Source organism: Borostomias antarcticus (genome assembly GCF_949987555.1).
Source record: "Borostomias antarcticus genome assembly, chromosome: 2".
In the NCBI taxonomy this organism is placed as follows: domain Eukaryota; kingdom Metazoa; phylum Chordata; class Actinopteri; order Stomiiformes; family Stomiidae; genus Borostomias; species Borostomias antarcticus.
Genome location: NC_140235.1, coordinates 513,159 through 524,602, shown reverse-complemented (window position 1 = coordinate 524,602; position 11,444 = coordinate 513,159). Strand labels below are relative to the sequence as shown.

The 11,444-nt window shown below is 45.5% G+C and overlaps 2 protein-coding genes across 3 annotated transcripts in view; one reads left to right on the top strand and one right to left on the bottom strand.

Annotated features, from left to right (window-relative positions):
• Positions 1-370: 370 nt before the first annotated feature.
• csgalnact2 (chondroitin sulfate N-acetylgalactosaminyltransferase 2) lies at positions 371-7,490 on the top strand. Its single transcript, XM_084461526.1, has 8 exons — positions 371-418; positions 2,034-3,008; positions 4,209-4,425; positions 4,850-4,951; positions 5,189-5,367; positions 5,511-5,605; positions 5,699-5,780; positions 5,860-7,490. The coding sequence occupies exons 2-8, from the start codon at positions 2,363-2,365 to the stop codon at positions 6,150-6,152; spliced, it is 1,614 nt and encodes a 537-aa protein (XP_084317652.1). The 5' UTR covers positions 371-418; positions 2,034-2,362; the 3' UTR covers positions 6,153-7,490.
• A 175-nt stretch (positions 7,491-7,665) lies between these two features.
• The window catches only part of sec23ip (SEC23 interacting protein), a gene marked incomplete at its 5' end in the record, with an annotated part of 11,902 nt that continues 8,123 nt past the window's right edge, over positions 7,666-11,444 (bottom strand). For both annotated transcript variants that reach the window (XM_084452022.1, XM_084452023.1), the window contains 4 exons: positions 7,666-8,386; positions 8,522-8,684; positions 9,260-9,445; positions 9,559-9,661. In XM_084452022.1, the coding sequence (XP_084308148.1) occupies positions 8,305-8,386; positions 8,522-8,684; positions 9,260-9,445; positions 9,559-9,661 (534 nt within the window). In that variant the 3' untranslated portion in view covers positions 7,666-8,304. The remainder of the gene's footprint in view (positions 8,387-8,521; positions 8,685-9,259; positions 9,446-9,558; positions 9,662-11,444) is intronic.

The window sequence follows — 11,444 nt, the reverse complement described above, 5'->3', positions numbered from 1 at the left end:
GTGATCTGCCCACACCCCTTTAACACCCCTTTAACACCCCTTTAACACCCCTGCCCACCACAAAGACACGTGATCTGCCCACACCCCTTTAATACCCCTGCCCACACACCTCTTAATACCCCTGCCCACCACAAAGACACGGGATCCAGCTGGACGAGAGCCAGGTTGAATGGCTGTCAAGACCTATTATTTTGAAAATTGGTCCAGATTTTAATTTTTAATTATTCATAACTTACATGCGGGCACGGTGAAAATAAAACAATCATTAAAGTTGTTGCTATCTGGCTGACTAATCGAGAAATCGAAAGGTACAGTTTTCTGTCTGGTAAACTGAACCACTCGCTTTCCGTAGCCTCCTCCGTCTCCGTGGCTTTTTTTTCGCCAACTAAGAAAGGAGGGAACAGATCTCATCCACTGGGTAAGTTATTACAAAATACTTTACTCTAAACGGTGCAAATGCTTGGTGGCATGTATCTTAAGTTAGTTAACTAGCTAACTAGCCTGTAACGTTAGCTCTACAATCAATAACACTACGTTGCTGTGTTTTATAGCTAGCAAGCAGGCTAACTAGCCTCGACCACAAAGCCTAGCTAACATGACTCCCTGGCTAAACCAACCTGATCCTACCTGAGGAGAGCTAGCCTCACTATCAAGACAATAGCAGTTCATGCTTAATGTCTTGTACCTGTTTCTTGCTTATTCTAAAATCATTTACTCGGTGATAACTTGCATAGTTAGCTAGAATAGCTAAATGTCAGTGTGTTGCAATATAGGAACACCCTAACAGCACTGCGTTAATCAGAAGACTAGATAACTAAGTCAGCTAGCTAGATATAAAGTAAACATCCCATAATAACTCTGACCAGAGAATATCTGAGCCCATCATCTGACCACCACCAACCCAGCTGGATAGTTAGCTAATGATAGATATCCATCCACCAACAGAGGAAAGTTGTCCATGTTTTGTTTTTTTTACTCTTCATAACATAAATAATCCTAGCTTTTTTTTTTACTCTTCATAACATAAATAATCCTAGCTTTTTTTTTTACTCTTCATAACATAAATAATCCTAGCTTTTTTTTTTACTCTTCATAACATAAATAATCCTAGCTTTTTTTTTTACTCTTCATAACATAAATAATCCTAGCTTTTTTTTTTACTCTTCATAACATAAATAATCCTAGCTTTTTTTTTTACTCTTCATAACATAAATAATCCTAGCTTTTTTTTTACTCTTCATAACATAAATAATCCTAGCTTTTTTTTTTACTCTTCATAACATAAATAATCCTAGCTTTTTTTTTTACTCTTCATAACATAAATAATCCTAGCTTTTTTTTTTACTCTTCATAACATAAATAATCCTAGCTTTTTTTTTTTACTCTTCATAACATAAATAATCCTAGCTTTTTTTTTTACTCTTCATAACATAAATAATCCTAGCTTTTTTTTTTACTCTTCATAACATAAATAATCCTAGCTTTTTTTTTTTACTCTTCATAACATAAATAATCCTAGCTTTTATTTTTACTCTTCATAACATAAATAATCCTAGCTTTTTTTTTTACTCTTCATAACATAAATAATCCTAGCTTTTTTTTTTACTCTTCATAACATAAATAATCCTAGCTTTTTTTTTTTACTCTTCATAACATAAATAATCCTATCTTTTTTTTTTACTCTTCATAACATAAATAATCCTAGCTTTTTTTTTTACTCTTCATAACATAAATAATCCTAGCCTTTTTTTTTACTCTTCATAACATAAATAATCCTAGCTTTTTTTTTAAATTCTTCATAACATAAATAATCCTAGCCTTTTTTTTTTACTCTTCATAACATAAATAATCCTAGCTTTTTTTTTTACTCTTCATAACATAAATAATCCTAGCCTAGCCATAACCTAGCTAGCCCTCTTTCTTAAATTAATTGAAACATCCCTTGTACGTGTGAGACCTGTTTTGTGCTGTAGTATTCATATATAAATGCTCCAGTGCTCACATTCATTCCTTTCTCTCTCTCTGGTTTTCAGCACTCTGACATGTGAAAGACATTTGCTGGCATGGCTCCTCAGTACAACTGGGGTGATCTTGGCAAATCACCAATCAAAACATCATAAATGTCTCTGAAAGTATTAATCCAATATGACATGAGACAGCTCAGTGGTCTTTTACAGCTGTTGATCTGTTGAGGGGCTGTTCTCAGCTCATGGGATTTCAGACAGCTTTTCTCTCCGGCTAAATGTAAACATTGTGAAGGCTGCATCCAGGGACTTGAATATGCTTCACAACTAGTCTGGTCTGTCCAGCTTGATGGCGATTTAGCTGCCGTTTAAGGGAATGCGGGCTTGATGCGAGCGTGATGCCCAGGCGAGGGTTGCCACTGCAGGGTCGGGTGCGCTGGCTGCTCCTGGGTCTCTTCCTGCTGCTGGTGCTGCTCCTGTTCGCCTACCTGCTGGAGTGCACCCCCCCGGCGGACGTCAGCCTGGCGCTGCCCGGCCTGGGGGGGGAGCCCTACGGGAAGGAGCACTACCAGGCCATGCTGCAGGAGCAGGAGGAGCGCCACGTCAGCCGCGCCAACAGCCTGAAGCAGCAGATCGCCCAGCTCAAGCAGGAGCTGCAGGAGATGAGCGAGAAGCTGAAGTCTCTCCAGGACAGGAAGGAGCTTCCCGGGGCGCAGGGGCCGGCCGACGCCAAGGACCAGGAGCCCGGAGACCTCCTGGAGTACCTCCACGCCCAGATCGACAAGGCCGAGGTCAACACGGGCGCGCGGCTGCCCAGCGAGTACGCCCTGGTCCCCTTCGAGAGCTTCACCAGCACCAGGGTGTACCAGCTGGAGATGGGGCTGACGCGCCACCCCGAGGAGAAGCCCGTGCGCAAGGACCGTAGGGACGAGCTGGTGGAGGTCATAGAGGCCGCCCTGGAGGTCATCAACAACCCCGACGAGGAGGACGCCCAGGAGGACGATGGGCAGAGACAGCCCTACACCGAGAGCCACTTCACTGAGGGTAAGAGAGATCAACCACGAGGCTGGGGGTAAGAGAGATCAACCACGAGGCTGGGGGTAAGAGAGATCAACCACGAGGCTGGGGGTAAGAGAGATCAACCACGAGGCTGGGGGTAAGAGAGATCAACCACGAGGCTGGGGGTAAGAGAGATCAACCACGAGGCTTGGGGTAAGAGAGATCAACCACGAGGCTGGGGGTAAGAGAGATCAACCACGAGGCTGGGGGTAAGAGAGATCAACCACGAGGCTGGGGGTAAGAGAGATCAACCACGAGGCTGGGGGTAAGAGAGATCAACCATGAGGCTGGGGGTAAGAGAGATCAACCACGAGGCTGGGGGTAAGAGAGATCAACCACGAGGCTGGGGGTAAGAGAGATCAACCACGACGCTGGGGGTAAGAGAGATCAACCACAACGCTGGGGGTAAGAGAGATCAACCACGAGGCTGGGGGTAAGAGAGATCAACCACGAGGCTGGGGGTAAGAGAGATCAACCACGAGGCTGGGGGTAAGAGAGATCAACCATGAGGCTGGGGGTAAGAGAGATCAACCACGAGGCTGGGGGTAAGAGAGATCAACCACGAGGCTGGGGGTAAGAGAGATCAACCACGAGGCTGGGGGTAAGAGAGATCAACCACGAGGCTGGGGGTAAGAGAGATCAACCATGAGGCTGGGGGTAAGAGAGATCAACCACGAGGCTGGGGGTAAGAGAGATCAACCACGAGGCTGGGGGTTTCTAGCTACTCTAGCTGATGTGAGAGGTGTAGGGATGTTACCAGTTAATCCACTATTGATTCATTGCCAATAAGAATTTACTCAAGTAAGATTTGGTTACTTGATTAATTACTTGTTAATGGAACATAACTTTTTTTTTTTTTTTGAACGAACATTATCAACGGGAGTTGTGTGAAATGTAATCATGATTTAAGGTCTGACTGCACATGAGGGCGCCCCGCCACGTAGTGAAGGCTAATTGGGATGCCGGGAAATTTCAACGACACAGCGGAAAAAGACACAAAAATGAAGCGAGGGGCGTTCTTATCAATTAATCGTTTGTTAAGGTTAACAGTTATCAATGAAAGAAATTCCTTGAAATTTGCAACCCTTAGTAATGTGTAACATACTCAGTGTATATTCGTGAATCTGCAGATTCTCCCAGCAGTCGTGTGGATGACCTCCTACTTGTCTGTCCCCTCCTCGCCAGGTCTGTACAGGACAGAGCGGGACAAAGGGACACTCTACGAGCTGTTCTTCTCTAAAGAGGACTCCGTCCACTTCCGCCACGTCACCCTCTTCCGTCCCTTCGGCCCGCTGATGAAGGTGAGGAGCGCGTCCCTGGAGACGGCGGGGATGACCATCAACATCATCGTGCCTCTGGCGGGACGAGCAGACACCTTCTCACAGTTCCTACGCAACTTCAGGTGAGTGTAGCTGCTCTCATAGTGAGGTGATCCTGCTCTCATAGTGAGGTGATGGGGCCTGCTCTCATAGTGAGGTGATGGGGCCTGCTCTCATAGTGAGGTGATAGGGCCTGCTCTCATAGTGAGGTGATCCCACCTGCTCTCATAGTGAGGTGATGGGGCCTGCTCTCATAGTGAGGTGATCCTGCTCTCATAGTGAGGGCTGGCTCTTGTTTGGGGTAGGGAAAGGGGCTCTTAGGATTGGTTAGATGGTTTTGAGTTCATGAGGTAATTGAGAGGAGGATTATGATGATCATAGTAATGTGATCATGTGATCATTTCACAGATGACTCACGTGGGCGGGGTACATTACACAGACGCACGTCTGATAAGAGAATGGAACGGAAACCTAATTATGTTGTAATGTCTTCCTTTGTGTTTGCAGGGAGGTTTGCATACAGCAAGACAAGAGAGTGCATTTGACTGTGGTTTACTTTGGACAGGAGGGCTTGCTAGAAGTGAAATCCTCTTTGGAAAAAATGGCCAGGTTTGTTATTTTTTAATGAATGATGAGATGTGTGTATATATAGCAGAGCATCCTACTTTGCACTCTAATACATGCTGCATACGTTCCCAAAATAATAATATGCATCATTTGCAGAGTCACTTGGCTAAATGTGGAAGCTGTTACTGTTCTTTAGCATATCATAGCATAGCATAGCATATCTCGAGGATGATGATGGTAATGATGGTAATGATGGTGTACTGTACCACTTGATCCCAGGGAGGAGGACTTCTCCAACTACACCCTCATCCCGGTGGATGAGGAGTTTTCCCGGGGCAGGGGTCTGGATATCGGAGCCCACGCGTGGAGTAAGGATGATGTGTTGATGTTCTTCTGTGACGTGGATATCTACTTCACTCTGGAGTTCCTCAACACCTGCCGGCTTCACTCTGCACCAAGTAGGTTCCCTCTGTCAGATGATCAGATGATAGCATCGCGCCTTTCTGTCTAATGAGTTGATGATCTCCTGACTATTATATTGGTGTGGTACAGGATATGAGAAACCAAACTTAGTGTTTTGTACGTTTTTTTTCTTTTGTAGACAAAAAAGTCTTTTACCCGGTGGTTTTCAGTCTATATAATCCTGCCATCGTTTATGGAAATTTGGAGCTGGCTCCACCCATCGAAAATCAGCTTGTAAGTAACCATGTTTATTCAGCTTTGTGTGAAAAGTTTTCATTTTGCCTGGTGTGTAAGAAGTAGCCAGTGATTCGATCCCTTTCCATACAGATCCATAAGAAAGACGCTGGTTTCTGGAGAGACTTTGGTTTCGGGATGACGTGTCAGTATCGCTCAGACTTCCTCAGCATCGGTGAGCAGAGTGAATGAGAGGCCGTCGTCCACCGAGGTGAGCGGTCCAACACTAACCCAACGTGTTCCTCATCTCCCAGGAGGCTTTGATCTGGAGGTGAAAGGTTGGGGCGTGGAGGACGTCCACCTGTACAGGAAGTACCTTCGCAGCGAGCTGATCGTGATGCGCACGCCGGTGTCGGGACTCTTCCACCAGTGGCACGAGAAGCGCTGCGCCGACGAGCTGACGCCAGAACAGTACCGCATGTGCATCCAGTCCAAAGCCATGAACGAGGCCTCCCACTCCCACCTGGGCATGCTGGTCTTCCGCGACGAGATCGAGAGTCACCTCCGCAAGCAGGCCTTCAAGACCCAGAGCAAAGCACAGGACTGAGTCAGACCTTCTAGACCTAAAGCAAAGCAGAGGACTGAGTCAGACCTTCTAGACCCAGAGCAAAGCAGAGGACTGAGTCAGACCTTCTAGACCTAAAGCAAAGCAGAGGACTGAGTCAGACCTTCTACACCCAGAGCAAAGCAGAGGACTGAGTCAGACCTTCTACACCCAGAGCAAAGCAGAGGACTGAGTCAGACCTTCTAGACCCAGAGCAAAGCAGAGGACTGAGTCAGACCTGTGAGCTACACTGTCATCTCTGTGCACTCCTAGTCCCGGCCTTAACATGTTAACAAAGAGTCATGACAGTACTAACATGATTACAATGCACTATCGAAGAGAGCTGTTTACAAAACAAAAGTCCTGTTACATGTTATAGCTCAGCTGAAGACCGCTGAATGTACTGAAGTGTACAATTACATTGATGAATGTGAAACATCATAAACAACTTTAAAATGGGAACCTGCATCAACATGAAAGGACTGAACACCTGTGAGGTTTGGAACTAAAGCAAACCTGTCATTATCAAGGCAATGTTTTTACCTGTCAGGTCAAACCAATCAAAACACAGCATTCCTCTTTTTTAGGATCCCTGGTCTAACATGTTTCTAGAGCCATATTGTTTCATCTTTCATGTATGTAAACCTTGGTTCATGGTGGAGTTAGTGATAAAAGGGACATTTTAAATGTTGGCACAAAGTTTATTGAAAGGGACAATCTGACAACCATGTTTTCTTTGCATAGATAAGTGTTAAAGGACTTTTTGTGGTCCTGAATTGGGACAGAAAGATATAAAAAGTACGCAAATTAATTTAGGGTCAATCTGCTATCGTTCCTTTCCTGAGAAGATGATTCCTAGAGCTGGAACCTTCTGGAACCTTCCATTACTGGAGCCACTAAATGCCAGTCAAGCTGTGGTAAATCTCGGATGAATAATGTAAATAGCTTTTTCTAATATAGATTTTATACAGTTGAATATGATACCTGTCTTAACGTGCCTACTAGCTGAAGGGGATATGAAATACTAGAGATTAAACTGCATACCTCTCTAGACGTCATTGATGCTGAGGCTGGATGTTTAGAGACACATTTTGCTTATTGTACATGTTGGTATTGAGTATTATTTCATCTCTTCAGAACGCTCTGTACAGAAGAGGAGGTCACGCTTGGAACAACGATCTTGTGAGAGTAGAGTTCAGTTGTGTCCAATATCTTCAACATGGTGCAAGCAAAATATTTTTATTACAAATTAATAGTACTGTACTACTGTTACATTTGTCTGTGCACAAACACGGCTGTTTTTGCATTTCTGTTCTCAGAATTTGTTAAAATCCCATTAAACAATGCCCTCCCATGCACCTTCTCAACCTGGTACATCGTCTTCTATATTTTGGAGTGACCTATACACAAGCAGCAGACGTTAAAATGTTAAACATGTTTATGTTAAAATATATACATAATTAAAAAGGACTCGGCAACTGATCTGAAAGTAAATGTTTTATTTAATGACCTTTCAAGCAGATGTACCCTAATCAACCAGCAGAGGGCAGTAGAGATGGCTCATAAACCTTGCTTACTTCACCACCTGGGTGTGATTTTTTTTGCTGCCATAAAATAATTTTTACCGGTGGAATTTCAGTTGCAGTTGTGTAAATTCTCGCCCATTACATTTCAGTAAACTCCAATCCATCTTCACCAGTCCTATCATTTAATCTAAAAAAATGTAATTTCAAACAAGTGGGTTTAGAATCCACATATCTATATTTTTCTTAATTTAAGACAAATGGCATAATACAAGTGTATTCATCCTTATATATTACATGACAAGAACATGAAACAGACTATATGGATGGGTGTTTATCAGTATTAACACAGAAAAATCCACATAAGGAAATATATCTTAATCATGGGGATTTCAGAACCGTTTTTGCAGGTGAATGTTTCCATTCCAGCCGACGCATGTGATCAGAGAAGGATCAGTGAAGGAGGTATCTCCATGGTGTTGTAGATCTCTCTGAGGATCATGTGATCAGTGAAGGATCTGTTCAGGAGGTATCTCCATGGTGTTGTAGATCTCTCAGGATCATGTGATCAGTGAAGGATCTGTTCAGGATGTATCTCCATGGTGTTGTAGATCTCTCTGAGGATCATGTGATCAGTGAAGGATCTGTTCAGGATGTATCTCCATGGTGTTGTAGATCTCTTTGAGGATCATCAAGGCTGTGTCCTCAGACTCCCTGAAAGAACAGGAATATAGACATGAATAAGTGCAGATTACAACACCAAGTACTGCATCTTGAGATGGTTAATGGTTCCGCTGGGTGTTGGTTCCGCTGGGTGTTGGTTCCGCGCGGTAGGCTAGAGACACATACCAGTAGCACAGGTGACTCTGAAGAGCGAAGAGGTACTCGTTGAAGCTCTCGATGGGCTTCTCCTGCAGGACGTAGTCGATGCGGTTTCCTGCGTTCAGCATCCCGACCTTCACCTGCGGCTCGTCCTCACGCTGCGGCTCGGGACTGTCCGCCATCTTGTGTTCTGAGACCCACCACCACAGCGCCACATTCACCGTTTCAACAGGCAGTAATGGAATGGTAAATGGACTGCACTTATATAGCGCCTTTATCCAAAGCTCTCACTCACCCATTCACTACTGTAGCTGTTGTATTAAGCTACTGTAGCTGTTGTCAGGGAGGCAAGAGCACATACATGACCACAAGACCTCTCATTCACACACACATTCACACACCAATGGCAGCAGCTGCCATGCAAGGCGCTAGCGTGCTCATTGGGGTTCAGTGTCTTGCCCAAGGACACTTCGACAGGTAGTCAGGAGGAGCCGGGATTCGAACCGCTGACCCTACGATCATTGGACGACCCGCTCTACCTCCTGAGCTATACAGCCGCCCCGGAAACATCAAGACTTATTTCTAGGCTAGGAGGCAAGAGCACATGAATGACCACAATGTGCAGTTTCTGGATGCAAAATGAACCGTTCATTGATCTGACTATTCTCTTCTTCCTCCCTGTGTGGATAATGGTCGTTAAGCATAAGAACATTTATTGAACCAATAATGGGTTTTCCTCCAGATCAACCTCCCGCCTGGACCTACCATCATGCACCTGCTTCTCCTCCTCCTCTTTGATCTGACTGGCCACCATGGCCAGCTCCGCCTGCAGCTGGGCCGAGGAGGTGTGGGCGCGGGCGAAGTCGTTGAGCGTCTGCCAGGCGCTCTTCAGGGAGCTGATGAAGCCGTGCTTCAGGTCCGAGCCCATCCGAGTGAGACTCTCCTTCAGTTCTGCAACACGCGACGGTCCAGCGTTATTAAAACACCCCGACAACACCGGACCACACTCAACAGTCGGTGAGATACAGATCAAAACAGGAAGCACTGAATCTAGAGTTCAATACCAAGATGGAGTCTTTTCCTCCCCTTGTGATGAGGGATGAGGACAGGTTTCAGGTCCAGGTCGGGCATGATCATGGGCTCAATCCTGTAGGCCACCGGGTCCAGCTGAAACACACCACAACATTTCAGAAAGATATCATTCTTTACCAAAATTGTATTTTGTTGACATGCACAGTCATATTCTTCCAAGGACAGACATGTGTAATAATGTCATGTCTTTTTAGGGTATTTCTGCTTTATTAGGATAAGACAGTAGAAGGACAGACAGGAAAGGTGAGAGAGAGAGAGAGAGAGAGAGGAGCAGAGAGAGGGAGGGAGAGAGAGAGAGAGAGAGAGAGAGAGGGGAAGACATGCAGCAGAGGGCGTGGGCCGGATTTGAACCCACGTCGCTGCGGTGAGGACCAGCCTTTACATGGTAAGCGTCCCAGCCCATTGAGCCACCGGGGCGCCCCAAGGACAGACATGTTTGAGGTGAGGCTAACTGGATGGTAGATGTTGAAGGATCAGGCATGTTTGAGGTGAGGCTAACCGGATGGTAGATGTTGAAGGATCAGACATGTTTGAGGTGAGGCTAACCGGATGGTAGATGTTGAAGGATCAGACATGTTTGAGGTGAGGCTAACCGGATGGTAGATGTTGAAGGATCAGGCATGTTTGAGGTGAGGCTAACCGGATGGTAGATGTTGAAGGATCAGGCATGTTTGAGGTGAGGCTAACCGGATGGTACTGTAGATGTTGAAGGATCAGGCATGTTTGAGGTGAGGCTAACCGGATGGTAGATGTTGAAGGATCAGGCATGTTTGAGGTGAGGCTAACCGGATGGTACTGTAGATGTTGAAGGATCAGGCATGTTTGAGGTGAGGCTAACCGGATGGTAGATGTTGAAGGATCAGGCATGTTTGAGAGGTGAGGCTAACCGGATGGTAGATGTTGAAGGATCAGGCATGTTTGAGGTGAGGCTAACCGGATGGTAGATGTTGAAGGATCAGGCATGTTTGAGGTGAGGCTAACCGGATGGTAGATGTTGAAGGATCAGACATGTTTGAGAGGTGAGGCTAACCAGATGGTAGATGTTGAAGGATCAGGCATGTTTGAGGTGAGGCTAACCGGATGGTAGATGTTGAAGGATCAGACATGTTTGAGAGGTGAGGCTAACCGGATGGTAGATGTTGAAGGATCAGACATGTTTGAGAGGTGAGGCTAACCAGATGGTAGATGTTGAAGGATCAGACATGTTTGAGGTGTGGCTAACCGGATGGTAGATGTTGAAGGATCAGGCATGTTTGAGGTGTGGCTAACCGGATGGTAGATGTTGAAGGATCAGGCATGTTTGAGGTGAGGCTAACCGGATGGTAGATGTTGAAGGATCAGGCATGTTTGAGGTGAGGCTAACCGGATGGTAGATGTTGAAGGATCAGGCATGTTTGAGAGGTGAGGCTAACTAACCGGATGGTAGATGTTGAAGGATCAGGCATGTTTGAGGTGAGGCTAACCGGATGGTAGATGTTGAAGGATCAGACATGTTTGAGAGGTGAGGCTAACCGGATGGTAGATGTTGAAGGATCAGACATGTTTGAGGTGAGGCTAACCGGATGGTAGATGTTGAAGGATCAGACATGTTTGAGGTGAGGCTAACCGGATGGTAGATGTTGAAGGATCAGACATGTTTGAGGTGAGGCTAACCGGATGGTAGATGTTGAAGGATCAGGCATGTTTGAGGTGAGGCTAACCGGATGGTAGATGTTGAAGGATCAGACATGTTTGAGGTGAGGCTAACCGGATGTGTTGAAGGATCAGACATGTTTGAGGTGAGGCTAACCGGGTGGTAGATGTTGAAGGATCAGACATGTTTGAGAGGTGAGGCTAACTAACCGGATGGTAGATGTTG